At 36.9% G+C, this 23,598-nt stretch overlaps 1 protein-coding gene across 1 annotated transcript; it reads left to right on the forward strand.

Moving 5' to 3' along the window:
• Positions 1-4,796: 4,796 nt before the first annotated feature.
• LOC136708027 (syndecan-2-A-like) lies at positions 4,797-22,481 on the forward strand. Its single transcript, XM_066682289.1, has 5 exons — positions 4,797-4,871; positions 16,818-16,923; positions 19,806-19,963; positions 20,860-21,001; positions 21,442-22,481. Exons 1-5 carry the CDS (start codon positions 4,797-4,799, stop codon positions 21,603-21,605), a joined length of 645 nt encoding a protein of 214 aa, XP_066538386.1. The 3' UTR covers positions 21,606-22,481.
• The last annotated feature ends 1,117 nt before the right edge of the window (positions 22,482-23,598 follow it).

A 23,598-nucleotide genomic window follows, 5' to 3' on the forward strand; every position in this document is an offset into this window, starting at 1 on the left:
TACCAAGCTTTAAATAACTGTTTGTTTTTTATTTCCTTCTTCCTGTAGTTTTGTCTTAGGGTAACCTGTATTAATGTAATATGTTATCATTTATCTGTTTTCATGTATTATTCTAATTAGGGACACTCCTGCATGAAAAACTGATTTTTAACCAATTAACCAATTTGACCAATCTGATTCATACATTCTTATTCTTACTGTTGCTAGATCAAGACAATGACTTTAATATACACCAAAGACTACGTATCGTCACTGTCCAAAACATATATCTCCCTAAGTAGTAAATTTACAGGGGAATGACAAAACCTTCTTAACTCTTAATAGAACTCAATGTAAAAAATATTTTATTCCAGCTAATTTTGGAGCATTTCTGTTGGTCCATTAATCATGAATTTTTCATACAATGTGAAGGACAGATGATGTAGTAAAATAAAAATCCACAAAATTGAGGTACATGTTTTCAGTTGGACAGGGATATAAAAATATCTTTATTCTTGTGTGTTCACCTTCACATTGCTGAACCTAGTCCAGCTGGCATCAGAGCAATGTTCAATCCTCAGACCACTATGGTAAAAGAAAAAGAAAAAGAAAATGAGAGATTTTAAAGTTATGGGGAAAAATTAATATGTCTGAAAGCACAGTGAGCAACCTGTTGCTGACGTTAACTGAACTCACATCCCCCAACTGAGGACTTGATTAGTCATCACATTTGGATCAAAGTAGTACAGCATTTGTGAGCAAATAGTTCCAGTCACAGACGCTCCGCCCACAAGTTGACGGAGAGTCTGCTATTTTCAATGCACAAACCTGTCCTCACTGTCAGGATTCTGCGTTCTGATGGGCTCTCTGTACATCTGTGTATGAACACTTGTATACCGTGTATTGTTTTGTACTGGCTCTTGTATTTGTCCGATGTGAATTGCCTCCTTTTGCACGTCATGCCAAAATAGGACTTTTGATTGGTCCTTTGCATGTCAGTCATATCTTTTTTCTTCCATTAGTAGTTCTTGGCCACATTAATTAGCAAAAGGCACCAGACTCTCCCTGCGAGACTAGTGAGCAAGTGATCTTACATACCCTATATGTTCAGTTAATTTGGTGTATACTCAGAAATTAGTAGCTGAATCTATTAATAACATTTCTGACGTTGTTTTTTTGGAATGATAAAGTCTGAACTGTTATATGATATTAAGAAAATGGGTATTTTCCTACATTAATTGAACTTAATCTGATTGGGCAGTCATTCGCAGTCAAACCTCAGAAGCCAAGCGCAGCTCTGTCACGACTCTACTGTATCCCCAAAGGCTTCATATAAACTGTATCTCTGATTTCTCTTTCAGTACAACAAATTCCATTTTTCCAGGCTGCTGCTTATTAAGTGCAGTGCTGATCTCAGTTACGAGGCAAAAGTCCTCCACTTCTTCTCTAGGAACACTGCTTTTAAAGTGCAGTCAGGCAATTTATGGGTTGCCTCCAGATGCATCTACTGTATGTGTTAATTACCTTTAGCAACCAAGGCCTAATCATCAGGGAACCTAAAAAAGGAAACAATAAATATAGGCAAGTCCTAGTTTGCCTTTTACTTAATAAGAGACAGAAAATATTTCAGGGATGTAGAAAGTGGTTTGAAAAATATATGTCTGTATATTTTATAACATGACAAAAACCCTGCAACTTTTCCATTGCAGAGTGTTCAATTCTATTGATAATGTTATTTTGTGAATACAAGTATTTAAACAACTGTGTCAGCAATAAAGGCATATTTAGGACCTCCTTCAGTGTAAATTATGGATTATTTGTTATCTTATTAACATTGGCTGTTAGCATGGCTGGGCGTTTTGGCTTGGAAACTGTGGTGTTCCAAAGACCTTTAAATGAGACAATTTGGACAGCCAGGGTTTCTTACTTCACAAATGTCAGGAACCAATCCTGTCAACTTGTGTGGTGGGGCTTTTGAGCTATAGGCAGTTGGTGACTCATTGCAGAGGACATCTTTATATAGGTGTTTAATGGAAGATTGGAGGGGGAATTTACCATAGCGTATATATAGTATTTGGAGGGGATGTCTTGATACTTTTGGACCTAATGTGTATTTAGGTATTTACTGCTAGATTTAATACTAAGCTGACCGAGAGAACGTTACCTGATGTCCATTTGGTAAAGTTCAGTGCATTTCAGAATTTGACCCTAATATTAAACAACACAAGTTGTGCCATGTCTGCAACATTATCTGCTTGCTAATCATTTATATTGAATAAATATCTTCTTCATCAATATTCAAAAGGTCAAGTACACACTCTTCCCCAATGGTAAACACATAGCAGGGCAGAGGAATGTCATTTATCTGGGGTTTCTACTTTGAATGCCCTTTTTTGAGTCTTCCACTCAGTGTGTTAAAGCATTAAGCTAAATATGTTGTGAACCCATTAGGACAGCTTTGCTGGCAGGTTTTGACCTTTCTGAAAGCAGCATGTGCTGGCTCCTGCCTTGCCCAGCTAATTAGAATTGGACCTATTATGTGAAGAGAGAACTGGCTAGGAAGAAAAAGAAACAAATTCTTTCTTCTCAGTTGTTTAATTCTTTTTTTCCATCGTGTTGAAAGCAATTTATGTTTAATATTTCACTTTCTTTCCTTAGGAATGATAGTATTAGTTGGATGTAGATTAATTCCTAAAGCGGTCAGAGCACACTAATAAGTGAAAAAGAAACAAGCTAAAAAGCCCAGAGGTTAATATTCAGATTCTATGGCAGAAAAATGCACCATCTGTTATTTGTGAAAGTTTTCATTCTCACACTAATAGATATTGGTAGTATTTATTTGTATGGTATTAGAATCATGTTGACTTGAGTAATTTGCATTGTTTATCCCAGCTACTTTAATGAAATGGTTAGTTATAGATTCATTAGAATTTTACAAAAATTGTAGTTGGGCTGTGATTGTTTAAAATTGTTTTTTTTTTTTTTTTTTTTTTTTAAATAATGGGGTTGCACATTGGAACAAAAGTTAGTGTTGCGGTCACAGCAACAGGACCCTGGTGCTTTTGGGCTTGATCCCTGCCTCAGGTGACTGTCTGCGAGGAGTTTGGCGTGTTCTCCCAGTGTCTATGTGGGTTTACTCCGGGTGTTCTGTTTTACTCCCGTAGTCCAAAAACACACATTGGTAGGTGGTTTGGCCACAGAAAGGTGTCCATAGGCGTGAGTAAATTTGTGGGTGTGTGATGCAATGTGATGGACTGGTGACCCAACAAGGGTGTGTTCCGACTGGGACCATGAACTGGATAAGATATATATATATATCACATCACAGTATCAACTTCTATAAAAATTGCATGAAAGGACAGTAAATGGAGTAGTAGATACAGGGAGTTTTAAGAAAATATTGTTCTCATTTTATTTAACCTGTGGAACCCTTACCATTGTTGCATAATACAACATTAAAAAGACATCTGAATTTTTGCTATTACTTTTTTGTAGCAAACCTGGTTTCTATCTCCATCACTGTAAAGAAAATGAGAGACAGTTCATTTATAAACCTATGCACCATTTCACATTGAAACACTGCGTGATAAATGATGTTTACATCACAGTGATCAAACTGAAAAGAGGTAGGGGTACCCTTTAACAGTGTTAATGAACCCTTGCTTCAAGATGGGTTTACAAACCCAAAATAGCATATTTTGATAGGATTATTCTGTTTTGTTTCATCTCTTAAAATGACACCAGATGGAGTCTTGCATGGTTCTATAAACCGTAACTAGACACAAACCAGACTGTGTTTCCAGAAGTGTAACATAATATTTATTTAGTTTTCTTGTGTTTCTAACTGTTCTTTCAAGATGATTCAAATTACTAGTAAAGGATATATATTTGCAGTCAGCAATCAGGCTTAGCATAACATATTTAAAGAAAGAAAAAGCTATTTTGCTTGACAGAAAGATGCTGATATTTTATGAAACACAGTGTTGGTCATGGGTGTAAGGCTTATTTTTTTAACAATTATACAAAAACTGAACATCAGTGCCACAGGATAGTGTTGGTACATTACTCAACCTCATCTGTTCTGATTAAAAGTCAATAGAGGCTAACCATTTTTAAAAAGCTCTTTTTTTGGCCCTAGTGCCGCCACATCACCAGGTCATGTGATTATGAACGTGCTCTTTTTGTCCAGCTATGGAGTGGCTGGGAAATGTTGGTTAAATTCTTCCAAACTGACATCACAGTAAGAAATGACACACTTAATTGCGGACTTTTAATGGAGCACTTCTCAAATGCTCTCCAGTTTACATTTAGTCCTGAATGGAATGCTGCAGACAGCCATATTAACCACAGAACACTACATTAAAGGAAGTAATCTGTACATAGTGTTGTGACACAAGTTATGACACCAGTATAAGACTGTTATGTGAGGTCTTTTATAAACAGACCCAGCCCTGTTAGGCTTTTCATAAACAGATTCCAATATGGCTAGCATCTGGAAAGGGGTGACAGCATATACAAAGAAAGCTGTGAAATAGAGTTTGTAAAATGGAAGGATTTTTGTGATAAAAACAGTAGCGCCGAGTGGAATCTTGAGGCTCTCAGTCTTTCATTCCTCAGGCTCTTGGTTAGCTGAGCAAATGGAAAGTTGTGAGGGTAGATTTTGGGGGCTGGGGAGCAGCTGTGATTGCAGTGGTGAGGAGAGCTGGAAGGAAAGCTCTGGTGAAGGAGACGTGTCGTCTGCTGTGAGCACTCACTCAGGTTTCACTTCCTAAGGACTTTCATTAGAGCTGAATCTGTGTTTAACAGTGACTGGGGTGATGAGACAGAGGCAGTGTGCTGAGGAGGTGGGCACAGCTGTGGTTAACATTGCGGTGGTGGTTTCAAAAATTACAGTAAGCAAGACTCTAAGGAGTACTTAATAAAGTACAGCAGGAGTCCACTTATAACAGAAAGGAAAAAAGTAGGGTTTTTTATATTATTCATATCATGTGCAAATGTAGGACCCCAATAGTCAAGAAAAATTAAAGATCTCCTTAAAATCTTTGTAGTTTCTCCTAGACACCTATCATTGAGATCAGATGGAAAGATAAGGAGATTTAGCTGAAGTCGCCTGATGCTCAGATATATCTTCTGAGAACAAGATCCTAGTAATATCAAATGGGTCTCCTTGAGTTTTAGGGGAGGTCTCAGTAAAGCCTCAAACTTCTCAGGTTAGCTGTGATAATTAAACTAAATACATTAACTGTTGTTTTACATCCAGGAAAAAGAACTGGCTTTGATTCTGTAAGCAATCATCAACAACAATACCCATTAACTCTCATGGGATTAACTTTTGAGTCAGTTCTTCCTCTGGGAATGTCTCTGTTGCTTGATTTATTCTGACAGCTCCCTTGCCAAATAAAATGATTAGATTACAAAAACAACTGATTTAAATTGACATTTTCATTGAACATTGGGGCTGGTACCCCATCCAGGATGTGTCCATGCCTTATTCCCAGTGATTCAGGGTAGGCTCCGGACCCAACGTGACCCTGAGCTGGATAAGCGGATACAGACAATGAATGAATGAAGGAATTAAAGAATTCTCAAGTTTTTAGTCAGCTTTGATTTCTTTTGTACGATTACTCCTCACAGTAATAACAAAATACTGCTAATACAATATTAATAAACATAGCATCAATAGACTTAACTGATGTTTAAACAGAATTTGGATTATTTTACTGCATTTGTAGATATATAGAATAAATGTGCTCACAAGTCCCAAGTAATTCCAGGGCATCTCTAATGAAATAATAATGAATAGTGTAAATGATTTGAAGAGCCTGAGTTTTAGTTAGCTTTATTGATTTTATTTGGATATATCACTTTTTTCTTCTCAGAAGTGTTTTTTTCTTCCTTCCATAATGTTTCCTGGCTGAGGTTACACAAGCATGTTGACTTAGTGGAGCTGCTGTGGACAGAGTTGAGGATAGGCTGATGTGTGCCTCCCCTTCACTCTGTCCATATATGGAGGCACCTTTTCTGTTCTGACAACAGACACCTACATGCCAGATGTTTTTTTGTGTACAGTGCAGATGTGTGTCCTTCCTCTGAAGCATGTGTTCCCAGCATTAGACAGTGATGTCACTAAACCAGGAATGTGTGGAGAACTGCATAATGCTCTTCCTTTAGTTCAAGTACGTAAAATGCGCATCATTCTTGGACTCATCACACCATGCAGTTCCTCATTAACAACTTTTATTGGCGTGTCTGACTTGACTAAAATGTCTGTGTGAGTCACATTGGAAAAAAGCCGAATGGAACAAAAAAAACATCATGTTTTGTTTCATGGAGTATGCTAATAGTTTCTCCAGAGGCATTGTAATGCTTTGAATTGACATTATGAGGGAGTACTCAGCTTTACTGTGAGGAGAAAATGTAATGGACAGATGATACAGAGTTCCAAGTAAATCTGGCCTGTTTTTTGGGAGATGGCAGTTGAGTCTACATATAGAAGACTTTGTTCCTCTGAAGAGATTTTCTGCCGAACGTATGTGAGCTGTGGATATACCCCCATGCTTCATGTTCTGTTTTATTTTTTGGCTTAAAGGTTAATGGTTTTGTTTGATCACATTTAGGTTTTACAAAAGAGTATAATATTATAAATAGTATATGTTAATAAATCATGTCTGTTTCTTTAGTTTTTTCGTTGCAGAGGTGGTCAGAAATTTGTACATTATTTTGTGAAAGTGAAGCAGCAATGAAAATGTGCTCTCTTCCTGAAAGTCCATCTGAGTTTAGTGATCCATGTACACACAGGCTGCTTGGCCTCCTTCCAGCAGCACATAAAGAGAACAGCAGTAAAGGAGCCCATCTCAGGACAGTGTATGGCCAATAAAATTAGCTTTATTTACAGGTGTGGACAAACATGTTCTTATAACCTGCCACAGAGTTTACCATTGTGTAAAATTTAGGCCTGTCACTATGGCTTCTATAATTTATTGGCTAATCTACCGATCATGATTGACACAAGTTACAGTATTTTAAGCCAAATGATAAAACTAGAGTAATAGCAAACCATGCAGAGATATAAAAGATTACAGAGAAAAAAAAGATTAAAAAAGCCTGTAAAATGAGTGTGTGTGGTTTAGACCCTGTTAACTACAAGAGAGCAGCAGATTTAATAAACATAGCTATTATGCAAACTTCATATGAATTAGAATTAATTTGTTAAGAAGGTACAATTGATTTAATTATTTTTAAATTGAGTTCAATGAGTTGAATGAGTAATCATTTTTATATTGCAATGACTGTTTTTCAAGAGTTGTTCAAATCTCAAGAGCAGAAATTTGAATAGAGCCTATACATCAATAATGTTGTATTTACTCATTTTAAGTTTAGGAAATTTAACTCCACTTTGCTTTTGTGCTCAGCAGCATTTGTGTCATCAGTTCTTTAGCTGATATTGCTGCACAGGTGTGTAATGAGCTGTAGTGATTGTAGGCAGGGAGTGTGTAGTGTTTCACAGTGTCCAGGTGTGCTGTGTATGGACCGCTGTGTCACCTGAGCTTTATACGCCCCAGGTGTTAGCATGAACAATCATGTACACGCCTGATCTACTGCCTTGACTGAAAGACCTCTGAGATACCTCTGTACTCTATGCTTTTTAGAGTGAGCATGGTGTATAAAGCATGATACATGCTTGTGCTTGATAAGATTAACACTTGTGAATAAAAGAGAATTAATGAACCCCATTCAGAACTGAATCACTTTTTTTAGTGTGAGCAGTTTGACCAGTAATATCTCCAGATCTGTGGTTTGCTCACAAATGGTAAGGCAAAAATATAACATCATGAATTGTATATGCATCACAAACTGTTTATATATGTGTTGGAACATGCTTAAAAGAACCAGTCTTGGCAGAACAATATGAACAAATGAATGCAATAAGGAACATACAGATACAGACTTAAGGCTGATTTATGCTTCTGTGTTGACCCGATGCAGAGCCTACAGTGTTGTGAGCATTTATACTCCTGCACTGGTGCCTGTGTCGCTCTGCAACTGCACCTCCACACCACTAGAGCTGAATTTCAAACATCTTCCTCTACACTAAGTAGCACAAAATGCAGAGCTGTAGTAGAATTACTTTTATCTTTAAATTGCACCCTTTAGGGAGTAGGTCATTGTTTGGGACAGAGCATAGTTTACATGAGGTGCCAGGAAAGAAACAAAAACAAAGCCAACACATTTTCCCCACATGGTCCCGCTTCTACTTGAGTTAATTTATTTCCTGTAGACGTAAGTATTTTTTCTTTGTTCAACATTTGTGTTCATTTCTGACGTCCACGCCATGCCTAAGGAAATCCCTCGCTATTAATTTGCTGCTGTCTGTGGTCTCTGTAGTGTGGAGAAGAGGAGTTCATGTTCCTGTGCTACTTTGGTTCAACATGAACAATGTCCATCTGACTACTAACCAATCACAGTCGCTATGGTCTGCGTCGTTATATATTTGGATATGTGTGCTGAAGGCTATACATAGATTATAGCATATGTGTCACATCGAAGGGTTGCCTGCAGCGTAGGTTTGACGCAGAAGTATAAATGAGGCTTTAGGCCAATTCAGTGGTCAATATCTTTCATTAGTCTGAAATTAATTGTTATTAAATATGAAATCTAGAATGCAGACTATTAAAATGTAAATTATTAGTTCTTAAACAAACACGTTGTATTAGTTTTTGTTGTTTTTCCCCTGAAATCCAAATATTTATGCAAATATGATTATTGTAGTGCAACAAAAACAGTTATTCTTGTCAAATTACTGCAGGCTAAATTTTACCAAGTCACATTATTGATACATCTAATTGTGCAGGGCATATTACATTGCTAATATACAGTAAAATTGTCCATATTGTGCAATCCCACTTTATCAGTGCAGAGTTCCTTGTTGATTTTTGCTGTGTTATGAAATACAAATTAATATAAAAGAATGTCCAAAGGCTGAGAATGGCTGTAAAGATTCTGGTTTTGGTTTGGTAACTCCTTTGTAAATGTCTGCTTTAAAAAGTCATGACTAGGTCATGAACTATCAGCCTACATCAGAGGGAACTCCATTTCAGATGTTGTGTGTGTGATGAGTATACCCACCTGCTCCACACCTCACTGTTCTGTTTAACAAATAAGTCAATCTTCCACATTTCCTGCTGTTTACATCATGGGTCATGACTCCTAAAGTATTATTCTTGCAGATTACACCAGACTCAGACTATACATCTATAGACTATACTATCTCTTACTATCTCTCTCTGTTTACTCTCTGCCTTTCTCTACATCCCTCTTTCATCCTCTTTCTTATTTTCTGTCTGTCCCTGATTGTCTCCCTTCATTGACACTCAATGTCAGTCTTCAATCTGTTTTTTCACTGTGTACTTCCTTACTTTATAGCTCTTTTATTTTTAACCTTTCTTCCCTCCTCTCTCTCTCTCTCTCTCTCTCTCTCTCTCTCTCTCTCTCTCTCTCTCTGTGTGTTCAGCACCTGTGTTTGAGCTGGAATATTAAGAATAGTTTTCATGTCTGTGGTCTGAATGGCTGTATTCATGGATAGTCTTCCTCTCTCTGGATGCTGATGACTGCCTAATGTTCCCTGTGTGTGTACACAGCATGTGTGTGTATGCATGCGTATGAGTACAGTGTATGTATGAACGTCAGCAGCTGGTTGGCCATGTGTATAGCTGCTGTCTCAGCTGGCTTGGTTTTGTATCACACTCACATAGACACACATCTGTGTTCTCACACTCGGATAGATCTCACTCTCACCACAATGACACAGGTCTGCTTCACACCAACCGCTGCATGAACAAGCATCTGACATAGACCTTCCTCTCAAAACCCATTCCCTCCCTGTCCATAGGACATCTTTTATCTCCTTTTAGTCCCATTTTTCTCTACATTATTAGAACACATCATCTGCGTTTTTCTGTGTGGAAACTTCACGATCGATGGACCAAGAGATATGTTGCAAATGTCTTGGCATAAAACATCTTCAAATTCATTGATGTTGAAATTTAAGAACACTTTTGTCTCCCATTAACTTACCATTTTGGAGATATTTTTGGTCAGCTGTTTAGCTTTTAAATATTTGTCAATTTGTGACATCAGTACAAACAGAATAAGTCAGAAATGCAGACTACCGTCAATACAGAATATAAAATAAAAAAATCCCATAACTTGGGTAAGCTGTATGCTATTGAACAACTTTGTGAATTTTGGTAATCAGTTTGTAATTTTGCTGCAGGGAGAGGTTTCAAAACAAATTTCTTTTTTTATTATTTCTTTCATTCTCTCTTTCGCATTCTCTCCCTGTCTCTGTAATTCTCTGGGAGACTGTACCTGACCATGCGAGTAGATGAGGGGAGAAGCAGTGGAGTGTGACTGTTTCACATCTCACATATTCAGCTCACTTGCAGTAATGAATCTGGACCGCTCTGCTTCTTTCCCTCTGCATTAATGCGCTACACTATTGATTTCTATTCATTGACACTGATTCTTTGTGTAGAAGGATGGGATCTGCCTCATATTGTCCAGCATTTTATTTAAGCTTTCTATTTCCCTGAATGTCAGAAATAAGTCCATTTGAGGAAACTGATTTAAAGAGAGAGGGGCATTTGCTGCTGTGTCTGGAGCGTGTGTAAGCCATAGATAGGTAAATCAGTAACTGTAAGAAAATTCATATTTGTTTGATTTTCACATTGTAGTCTGTGTTTTTTTGATGTTGGTGCAGTGTGTGGAAAAAAATGACACTGGTACAATGTGTCCTGCAGGTCAGAGTGTGTGTGTTATGGCCTTTGATATTGATTTGAGATTGTAGCAGACTGGTTGGTAGCTTTGCCACATTGTTGTGTAATATGTGTGCAAATGTGGTGAAAGATGTGTGGTGTCCATCCAGCCACTGAAGCGAAACAGATCAGTGGAATAACGCTGGCAGGCCTGAGGGGTATTAAGAAGGATTTCAAAGGAAGCACAGCAGTCTGGTTCATATTGTGATTACATTAAGAACGGTAAATGCAGGCTGGAATGTGTGAAGGGAATGTGTGGAGTGTAATAATCATTTTAGACCTGCCACAGGGGCCTGAACGGCAGCCTGAAGCTGAAAAACTCCAGCATTGTCTCTGCAGCTCAACTCTCTAGACACTCATCTGTGGTTTTGATGTCTGGCCTAATCCTGTCAGGTCTTAGGTGTGTTGTGCCACATCTGGCAACGACTGTAACAAACCTCCACCAACCAGCCTACAGTCTAAAGCCTTTATCCAGTCAAAGGTACAGCGCTAAGGATATTTTTTTTTCTTTGCCACAGAAGCTCAATCCTTGAAAATAATTAGGTGAATAATCACCCTAAATTAATCATTTTATCGAACTTGTCCGCAACTGCCTCCCATAACTCTTTTTGCAGAGCATGATGAGGTATTAGTGATTGAATCTACAGATGTAAACACAGTATCACTACTGTTGAGTTCAGAATGTAGATTACATTCTATTTACACTTAAATAATGATTAATCCTCATAACTAACTCTTAACACACCCTCTTTTTTGTTCTTCTTCTCTCTCTCTCTCTATTTTAATCACACACTCACAGTGCCTGCTCCTGTGTAGCTTTTGGAATGTTTCCTGTCCTACCTCACTTAATACATCCGTTTATCTCTTAAAAAGAAGCAGGGACATGGAGATATATGGAGTATTATTGTTTGAGCCACAAGCTGCTCTTCAGCTTAATTTTTAAAGCTTCTGTGACTGAGCTTCGTTGTGTTCGATGTTAAAGCTCTCCCTGAAACTTTTACTCAGCACATAAAGAGAATCTCATTCAAAAGTGAATAAAACTACACTAAAGAAGGCTTCCTTTTGCCAGTTTTTTTTTCATGAATACCACACTCCACTTTTATTTATCTCAGTCCCAAAAATTATTTCACATCTTAATTTATTTTCACATTTTAAAATAAATATATTGGACATAAATACAGAAGGAAATACAGTAAATCTAACATGCTGTAATAAGTGGACTTGGATGGGACAGACTTAGAATTCTGTTTTTATATTGCTAAGCCATATCATTCTTATTCACAGTGTTTTTGCAGAAACAGCCTATTTACTGTGCTGAATGAGCTTACCTCCATTGTGATACTCGTTGGCATTTTCTCTCCTTTAGTGCTGATAGGATTCAACAGCTGTTTTTCTCGTCATGGTACCACTGTCACAATACAACACTTTTGTCAAGAAAATACTCTGTTTGGAAACATTTCTTTGCAGCTTTGACTTTGCAAGCTTTGGTTTTGCAAAAACCCAGTTGCTTCCTGTTTTTGACGTGAAATAATAATGGAAATTTCACTTTAAATGGAAATATTTGATGAATTCTAATTCTGGCATAGGTCCAATAACTGATGTAGTAATATAATACAGTGGTGTAATATATGCACCTGATGAGGCCGTGTGACAGAGGTGAGCTGGCCTGTGACAACAAGGCAGTACATGTCTAGTCACAGTTGGCTTTTTACAAAATTTCTAGATCTTTCAGATAAAGATTTTCTTTCAAGCTGAAATATTACTTGCAAATGCTGATACAATTAATATGACTATTTAAATTACATTTTTTTAGGCATACATTCATTCATGTGTCTTCATCTGGACCAAGGTTGAGCTGAGTCTTGAAATAATGTCCTCTAGGCTGGAACACAGCCTGGACAGGGCACCAGTCCATCATAGTAATGATGTATTATTTCATAAATTATACATTCACATTCTAACATAACAAACTGGTGGTATTGTCTATATTCTGCTTCTGTGTTCTAAGTTGCTGATGCTATTATCACAAAGTAGCTTGAAGTGTTATTGTTCACTGAATTCCATAAAGAATTGTAGTTTAGTCAGATATTTCTAGACATTGTGAATGTTTCCACAAGAGCAGATTCTTTTGTTCAGCACCAACATCAGCCTTACTGAATCTGCTATTATGTTTTTGTCTGATGTCTAGCTTTTCTTTTCCACATGGCTTTAAATGCTTTAGATGCTTTTTTAAATTTGTTTGGGGGGTGTTTAAAATATAAAGGGATTCGGAGTAGACATCAGTTTTATTTACCTTGGTGTGGTTTACAGTGATATTTTGCATCACTCAGCTTTTTGGGAAAATGTTTCCTATCTTGAATTATTCAGCTCATTTTCAGTCAGCAGCAAATGCTCCTCCCTTCATTTATGGAGTGTGAGTGAGGCTGGCCAAGTCCATCCAGCAGGTCTGTTCTTCCATTCTGTGTTTTTTACTGTGGGACTTGGTGATCACATGCAGCAGGCTTGATGTGTTGTGTGTGTGCGTGTATGTGTGTGTGTGTGTGTGTGTGTGTGTGTGTGTGTGCATGCGTGTGTGTTTGTCTGAAACATACTGGGCCAGTGATGTGAGCCAAATGTGTGCATGTGTTAGAGAGTGGAAAATGGCTTATGTGTGTAACATACTGGGCCAGGGATGCTTAACGAATGTGTGCATGTGTTACAGAGTGGAAAATGTTGTGTGTGTTTGTGTATATATGAGAGAGAGAGAGAGAGAGAGAGAGAGAGAGAGAGAGAGAGAGAGAGAGAGAGAGAGAGAGAGAGAGAGAGAGAGAGAGAGAGAGAGAGAGAGAGAGAGAGAGAGAGAGAGAGAGAGAGAGAGAGAGAGAGAGAGAGAGATGGTGTTTGACAGTGTTTGGCCAAGCTGTTTGGAGGAGAGAGTGGCCCTGTGAGTTTTAGCGTTTCCTGTCCAGCTGTAGCGCTGGCTCCTGCTGAAAGAGAGCAACTCAGACTAGAGCACAATACCTCACTTGTGCTGCAGCCTGGATCTCAGGAATGCCGCTCTCACCTTCAGATGGCTAACAGGAGTTTGTTTTGGAATGGGTGATATTATTCAACACACTCCAAACTGAGCTCTCACACTTCTGTCTAGGGCTGTGGTATATGGGCATCAAAAAGGTTGGAGAAATTGTAGGATTATTCTTATTAAAATAGCAGACTTTTTCCCACTGTTTACTTCAAGTAAACCATACTAACCTCTTATTTAGACGAATAGCAAGAAATGCAACACGGTAAAAGGCACCATTTACTCTTGTGCAAGTAAAACTAATAATACAATACTAAGTAGTTTGTGGAATTTAGAATTTTGTGGAATGCTGCTTTCTCCTCTAGAATACATCACTGTCGTTATTATGTGCTTATTTTAATATGACCAGTTCTGCCCTTTCAGCCTTATTGTGTGTTTTTAACACCAAAACACATACATAGAATAATGATGATCAATGAAAAAAAATTGCAGCCCTACACTTTTTGTTTTATTGGTTGTTTATGTTTTGCAAGCCTTGGTAATATCACTGCTCCCAGTATTACAATTTACCATACATTGACTGTTCATCTCTATTGTTTTACTCTGATCAGATTAGAGCCTCAGATATGACATACGTTTTGCTTGGCCCTTTGGTAGAATGTTGAGGTTTTGTTGTGGGGTTCCAATATTGTGCGCAAAAGAAACTGAATAATAGTTGAAAAGCTAATTCCCCAAACCAGCAGCCAATATTATGTGTATTTTAAGCAGTGTGTGGAATTTTTCATATTTATGCTGCGTTATTTCAGAGCTAGTCTTAGTTTACAGTGTGTTTTTCTTGAAATAATTCAGCATCACATACTTATAAGATGATGAACTCAATTGTGAATACATGAACAAGGTTTTAACTTGGGAAGAGGTATCTGGATGTCTGAAGAAACATCTGAAGAGGAAAATCATCATTTAATAATCACTTTGAGAAAGACTACTATTTTTTTTGGCCAAATTCACACTCTCATTCTGTTGGATAAATGCAAAATGGAATTATTTTATTTTAGGAGAAAGAAATCTGAGACAGCCTAATGCACTGACATTTTAGAAGGAACACATTCACACACTAGTTTTATGACTCACTGAAGTAAGGCTTCCATAAGAAGTCTGCCTACATGCTCTGCATATCCATCAGGCTGATGAATCCTGAAATAATCACACCCTTCTATTCCAACATAGCCACGAGAATGTAACTCACTGATGAAAAGCATACATACATTGTTTTCCATTTATTAAAGCAGTAAAAGTAAGTTAGCTCTGTTTAGATGTCGTATTTTTTTCATTGTAGTCTTATACAGATCAGAATAAATTTGAATGACAGTTATACATTGATTTTTACAGTTAATAGAAGATTCTTGAAATACACAAAAGGGGCACTCAATAATTTCTCAGTATACATAAGAAGAATGAGCACATGAAATGTATTATATTTTTATTTTTCTATGTAGTCAGCCTTAAATCCTATATATTAGTTAACTAGATTTAGCAATTAGCTTAGTGTCACAGTCACCCCCCCCCCCCCCCCCCCGCTTGTGCCCAGTGATTCCCTGAACTGGATAAGTGTGATGTTTTTTCATTACTTGACCATTCATCATTATCATCAGAACAACACTTTCCACAGAGATATTTCTTCACATTTAGGAATGGGTAAAAATCACTCTAGGCTTAGTCACGGCGGCAGATTGGATGTCAAATTTCTTGCAGTGAACAATCATGCACAGCGCTATGCTTAATTTTGTCAAAATACATGTGTTAGTTTTCATAGCAATTGCAACAACACAATCAATCAAAATAAGCTGATGTATTCTTTATATAACTTCAGAAATGGTCACTTCTATAAATGTGTGTGTGTATGCACTGTATGCTCTCTGTATGTAATTAATGTCTACTTCTTACTCCTTTTGATTTTTTGAAAGCATATGACTGCACAAAGCACAATCTCCACAATTGTCACCCAGCTGTTTGCCTGCTTGTACAGATTTTCTAAAGCAATATGATTAGAAAGACCTGATACTGTATCAAAGCTGAAAAGGTGGCACCACAGTGCTGTCACATTGACAGAAAGCTCATGGAGAGACGGAATAAAGACAGGCTTACAGATTTAAAAAACCCACACCTAGCTCAGTCTGCTTTTCTTCATAACAGCCTCTACTACACTGCGAGGCTCAGAGTGTTTTTGTGTTTGAGTGAGAGCGCATGGCCGTCTGTGCTTACCATCACTCCTCCTCGCAGCCTTGAAGTGCAATTCTCTGAGTCAAAGCACCGACACCCATTGTGTTTCACAAATTTGACAGATAGCAGACATTAAATGGTGAGCTTACAGGTCAGGGAGCTGTTGTGCTGATTTTGTCTTAAGGCAAATCATCTGCTTTCTTTGTGGTTTCTAGGGAGGTGAGAGGGACCTTGCAGTCTTTTATTTGTCTCTGTTACACTAATATATTATTCAATATCTATGAATATTAAAACTGCAATACTGCATATATATACGAAGGGCTTTTGTGACAGGTTTGCCAAACTCCAAACTGTAACTCATTAAAGCTTGATCAATATTTTAACTTAAATAACAAGCAAACTTCAATTTTAATTAAAAAACTACATAAATCTACTAAACAATACATAAATATATATTAAAGACCTAGGGTAGATCTGTAGTTAGCAAGCTGTTTTAGGCTCTGCATATCCAGTGTGCAATTTTTTCAAAAAGCAGATGATTGGATTTTGACTTCGGAACGAAAACCTGAAATTTGATTATTTAATTTGCTATTTTGGGCATAATCCAATCCAGAAGATGTTACGGCTTGCGTTATAAGCTACAACATGGAGGATGAATGATTGTCAGATTAACAACTATTTTTCAGAGTGGCTGTGTTGACACAATTTCAGTGGTTTTATGTATGATTTTCAACATCACAGTGGTGAGAGTCATTTTCATGAATCTTGAAATCTAGCATGCTCTGTGTTTTTTATTCTTGTAGTTGCTAGTCTCAGGTCAAGCCACAAATGATGACATCTACCTAGAGGAACAGCAGTCAGGGGATTATCCTGTTGATGATGATGACTTCAACTCTGGCTCAGGATCAGGTAAGGCTCCCATATTTTCATAAAAATCAGTGCTGCAGACACACATGTGGTATTTTTTTCACCATTTTCACTGCCATGTGAACTGTACTGTATTTACTTGCTGTGGTACCCAGTGTACTGGAGCACAAGTTGACAGAGAGTAATGATGCAGACTAATGATTGATAAAATGCCATTTCACAGAATCATCATGATTTGTTTGTCAGATCAAACAACCAGAATTAAAGTAAACAGAATTATTTCATTCATTCATTCGTTCGTTTGTTGTCTGTAACCACTTTTCCAGTTCAGGGTTGCCTTGTGTCCGGATTCTACCCCAAATCACTGGATGCATGGCTAAGAAGATTTCTTGCTAAGCATAATCACTCTCAGTGACTATTATATACAAACAAATACAGAGTAAATGATTATCAAAATTTGGAGCTCCACCATTCTCACTTAAGCTGTGCCCACCACACAACCTCTAGTAATGCAGGTATCATAGATACAACTGGAAAACGAGAAACCAACAACTGTTCTCATCCAGGGTATAGACTATGGGTTCAGATTAAAAATGCTACAATGCTGTACCTTACTGCTGACTGAAAAGTTATTTTGTTTATAACATATATTGAAATACATTACCTATGTTGGAACAATGCTGGTCCTGGAGATCTTTCACTGTAGAGAATTCAGATCCATAACACCTGGCTCTAATATTCAGATAGTCCTGAAGGCCTTCATTAAGGATCAGGTGTGTTTATATTAGTGTTGGAGCTAAAACTTGCTCTCTAGGACCAGGACTGAGTCCCCCCTGTTCTAGACCCTCAGTATCAGCAGATCTTCAGGGCCCTGAAAACAGTGAAATTTGAAGTTTCTAAAAGCTATTTGTTTGATGTACATACAAATTTTATCTGACAGCTCACAGATCTGCTCAGCTCAAAAAATCCCCTTGACTCACTGTGTGATTGCCATGAGCACATCACTAAGTGGATGGGACAGAATAAAAGCGATATTATTTTATTTACATATAACAGAGGTGTGGACTGACCAGGTATCTTGATTGAAGAGCTCCATATCTAAAGAATTAATGTGTAACTGTGGTGTAGTAATGGACTCTGACCTGACATTTAAAGTCAAAATTGTTACCAAATCAGCATAAATACACCTTAAAAACCTCAACAAGAATAGAGATTTTCTGACTAAATCAGGCCTAGAGCAATACACCCATGCCTATTTTTATCCTATCAGGATATATTAATGTAATGTTCTCCTAACTGGACATCCAGAAAAAAAAGCTGCCAGTATTCTCAGTAAAAGCAAAAGAAGGGAACACATGAACACCATATTTAATACCCCATATCAGTATGCTGCAGAATAGACTTTAAATTACTCTGGTCTATAAAGATCTTAATAGCGTAGGACCAGCATATTTCTCTGATATGTGGCAGTGAAATGAGCAAAAATATATATTTATATCTTTAATAAGTAGTCAGTTTGTCCTGCTTCAGGTAAAGACTAAACATGGAGAAACAACATTTAACTACTATGCTGCTTTACATGCTGTTTGAGCAGACGTCCAGCTCAGTATAAAATGCTGCTAACTCTACAGCACTTCTATCCTGTAAAAGCACTTTTATTCCAATTAAATTTTTGTTTCATTTTATTTCTTTTATATATATTGTTTGAATCATGTTTTACTTTTTACTGTTTCATTTTTCTTTTTAAAATTTAATTACAATCGACTGTATTTTCTCATTTGTAAAACAGTGTATTGACTTAATCATATATATGGTCTTAAACACAATATTATTTTTAATGTAATGGGTGTAGCAGTAGCAGTCTTGTTGCTGTTTTTTGGGGGTTTTTTACAGGCCTAATGGCCCAGACAAACTCCAGCGTGTGGTCAGTTTGGCACAGCTCATTAAGCTTGTAACACTGAGTCTGAAATACTGGTGTGCTTTTGTGTGGCCACTGTAAGCAAAAGGGCTGCCTGCTGGCTGCTAGACAATGGCAGCAGTTTGATGAGTGCACAGATGTTTCACCTGCGGTCAAACGCGGTCAGCCAAGACCACCATGGTTATCCAGCAGGTGTCTGCTCCATACATGAGCTCTACATTATTAATGAATAAGCTCCCTTTTCTTGAGTTGCAATCAGCAACACTTATGGAGACTTTGACTTACAGAAAAACTCTACTTACGTATTTACATTCATTTACAGAACTCATAAAAAGAAGAAACAAAGAAACATACATTGTTTTATAAACAGTGCTTTCAGGAGAAAATCGCTGATGTTATATTTTTCTGTTATATTTTTGGCTTTTATTCAGTGTCTTACAAGTTTAATCCTGGTACATTACCCAAAGACAATTATAGGTAATCTGGTGTTCTTCCCAGGAATTAAAAACACTATTCAGTTATGTGGAGAACAGTGGTGTTACCCACTGTGTTATAATAAATTATTGCAGTATATTACGCAAATAATTAAATTAAATCTCTTGTTTCTGTTTAAATTAGAACTCCATGTTGCAGAGTTGGTGGACATCTGGTCAACAGACCAATATCCCCCTTTGCTGCTGTAACAGTTTCTACTCTTCTGAAAAGGATTTACACCACTGCAGTTTATCCAAAATGTACTGGATGGAGCATCAACACTTCAGAGAACACATCTGCAATATTCCTCAGCTCAGTTTTACAGGGCTTTATATCCCTCTATGTGACAAATGTCATTGAGCATGGTGACCTTAGACTCAAGTGTATCTTCTGCAGAGTATCTCAATAATTTACTTTTTTATGGTCATTATACGAGGTGTTACAGAATGCAAATAAGTGTAAAAAATTGTCTAATCATTTACATCGCTTAGACATGTGTGTACCTAATGTTTTCTTTGTTCTATAAATACAGGTTTCAGTGATAACGATGATGAGGATATGTCAAGAAAGAGTATACAAGAGATCATCGAACATTTCACCCAGACCAGCAACCCCAGTCTGGAGACTTCTTCACTCATAGAGCCAGAGTCTACCATGGACACCACAGTGGACAACAAAATGGGCAAAGAGGTGAAAATGCATTTCATGTCAACAGTACTGCAACTTTCAGAAATGTCTCACTGGTGTTATTGTTGTCACTTGTCAAAGTTTGACATTGCGTGTCAAAATTTCTCACAGATTTTAGCAGGAGGAAAAACTTACAAAGCCCACAGACTGTGACATGTTGTGTTTCCTTTTGTATTGCACCTATTTGAGTCAGATGACAGGCTGTCACCACTCTCTGTCTGCATTGTAACCTGTGGAAGATTTCACCTCAGTCTTAAGTAGACAAATCTACTTGTCACCATAGTCATTTTAAACATATATAGTAGTCCATGGATGTTGTATTAAAAATTCAGTTTTGGAATTACTGACAATTTTATAGAACCCAGACTATACAAAACTGGGCAAATTTGTGTCATATTTTAAAAAACGCAATGCTTTATGCGTACTTAAAATGATTGACTTCTGAAGACAACATAACCATAATCCATGTTAGGAATTGAATTTATTACTTTTTTTAAGCTTCATTATGGTCAACTTGCTTGTATTAACACTTCTTTAGTCTAGCAATAACACATCTTTGAATTCCCAGATGCAGATGCCCCATGTACAGTCAACTATAGACCTTTTTAGGAATTTCTCTTATTAGGGGAACTAATAATACAACAAAAATGGGGGACTGTGGGTAAAAATATCTATAGATGATGTGTTATTCCAATGCAGATATTCAAATCTCAAATTAAAACATGCAGTGTGCATTTTTTGAAACAAAACATTGAATTGTGTCAGTGTTCATTGAGTTTGAAAGTGCCCTGTGCACTGCAAATGATAATCTGCCCAACGTTACATTTGCACATGAAGGGTCTTCTTTCATATTCTTCTTTCATTTTCCCACATCTCCTCTCTTCCTGTATCCTCTCTAGGTGTCTGATTATCAGACTGAGAAGCCTCAGGTCAGTATTGTAGCCACCAGCACCAGCAGCTTCACTGGTCTGTCACAGGAGTCTGACAAGCAACATGAGGTGCGCACAGAAAACCTCTTCCAGAGAACAGAAGTGCTTGCAGGTATGTTCAGATTAGCTTCAGAAATATTATTTTTCTGATTCTCAAGCCCTGTGTGTGTGCATGTGTGTTATCTTAAATTCTGTGTGATAAGATACCTAGAGATTGAAAAAGTGTTTGAGCATTTCAGCTACTAATGGATGCTTCACAACTAGAGACAAATTCACTTTCTTTCATTAAATAGTTCAGCACCATCCCAGGCAAATAAGATTGTTTAAGTGCCCTCTCACTCTTAAACACTTCATTGATTACTTCAGCATTTTACTGCATTACAATGTGGCTTTTTGGCGCATTCACTATATTTTATTCATTTTCCTGTGCTTGAGAATACACAGGGAAATATTCTAATAGAACATAATGCACCAACAAAATAGTTGTCTATGTAGCCTGATCATTGGAAGAATGTATTCTAACCTTTTCTTTCTTTTCCTCTGTTCATGTAGCTGTTATAGCTGGTGGTGTGATCGGCTTCCTGTTTGCTATCTTCCTCATCCTCCTCTTGGTGTACCGCATGAGGAAGAAGGATGAGGGCAGCTATGATCTGGGGGAGCGTAAACCCCCCAGCACAGCCTATCAAAAGGCTCCAACCAAGGAGTTCTATGCTTAAATGACCAATCACTCTTAACATTAAAATCCATATGAAAACCATTTCCTCAGTCTTTTAAAAGAAATGCTGGAATGATGAAAGACTGAGGAGGGTTTTATTGAGAACCTTATTTAATAACAAAGATATTTTGCTTCATAAAGCCAGTCAGGTCTTGTGTTTTCATTTGGATTAAAATTGTTTCTTTTGTGGATTTTGGAATTGTTAGAGAAAATAATGTGTAATATAAAACAGTTGAAATTTTCTCATGACGTCATCCATTGACTACTTTAGAGGTACATATTTGTATTTTTTTTAAAAACAAGAAATGGGTTGAAACGTGGACTATAATTGTACTTCATATTTTCAGTTTTAATAATTACCCTAATCACACTTCTGCAGTCACATCATTTATGATGTCAGTGTTGACTTCATTCCTTGTTCAGGTACAGGAAATTTTTTTGTAAAAATTATGCTTTGGGCTGGTGCCATTTTTTGCTCTGCTGACATAAATTTGTATATTTTTGTCAATTATGTATCAGGGTATGAGAGGACCAATCATTTCAAAATGTTTTCATGTCATATTTCATATTTTTTAATGGAATTACTTCAGACCCTAATTCAATTATTTCCTTTTTTAATTAAGCCAAGAACAAACCCTGATATGCTTCTGCTCTCTCTCTCTCTCTCTCTCTCTCTCTCTCTCTCTCTCTCTCTCTCTCTCTCTCTCTCTCTCTCTCCCTTCCTCTCCCCCATTTATCTCTCTCCCTATCTTAAGTTGCTATGCAAAGTAATGTTCACTCATTGAGTAAGCAGTGCTACTTGACAATTTTCTTTGATTTGAAATGTTACTGTGTATTTATCTTTTGTCATATCTGCCATTCTCAAACTCAAGGTGTAGGTGTGTATATATATATATATATATATATATATATATATATATATATATATATATATATATATATATATATATATATATATATATATATATTCTCACCTAAGTGGTAAAAAGACATTTGTAGTATGTCAAGTGAGGTTATGAAAATTAAGTTTCCCATCTGTTTCCCTAGGCACCTAAATTACAAACATTGGGAAGCTGGCTACTCTTCTATTTTGAGACTTCTTGTTATGCCATTCACGTTCTGATCCTAATGTTGTTTACATGCTTTAATTAGGATGACTGTGACTTTACACTGATATTGTCTCCAAGTCAGATATCAGACTTTGGCCATATAACTGGGATTATGTTGAATTGGAGACTCTTTTAAAGGTTTCTTGGTTTTCTTTTCTGGCATGGTACCATCATAGATAAAATGTTATTATTGACAGGTTCTGGATAGTAAAAATAGATCATCTAGATTTACTGGGACCTAGATTAGTTAATGATTAAAACTTCGTTATGTTTTCATATGGTCATTAAAAAGTCTGCCTGTAAATATTCTTAGATTAGTAGAATAAAGACAATGACCAGTATCTGACTGACAAGACAAAATATAACGGGCTGTTCAGACATAAAACTGATTTAATCAGAATTCACAATGAGACATATATAAGATTACCAGCATAAGTGCACTTCATTTTATTTCTTTGTTTAATACACATGTAGTTGGCCTTTGTTGTGTTAATTGTAAGTATTGCATTAACAGGGCCACTGTTGTCATAGATGAATCCTTGTGTCTTGTTATAATACTGATCAACTGTCATAATTTTCCAAAGACTTAAACGGTGGTGTGATGAAAATTATGTCTTAATTACATGAATACTTAACATGCTCATTCCTTTTCATGTTCCTTTCTGCTTAATTTCCTTTTAAAGACCTGACCATTTTGAGTCAATGACTTATCTGTATATGTTAATATACAATAATTTATAGAATATAATTATTTATATACAACATATTAAATGTAATATGTTAGTTTAAAAAAAGTCTATGAAAATGTATATTCACAGATGTTTAAACGCCCTTGAAGTGCCTACTGTTTTAAAACAGATTCCCATTTTGGGCATTTGAGGACAT

The sequence above is a fragment of the Hoplias malabaricus genome, chromosome 10 (assembly GCF_029633855.1).
Source record: "Hoplias malabaricus isolate fHopMal1 chromosome 10, fHopMal1.hap1, whole genome shotgun sequence".
In the NCBI taxonomy this organism is placed as follows: Eukaryota; Metazoa; Chordata; class Actinopteri; order Characiformes; family Erythrinidae; genus Hoplias; species Hoplias malabaricus.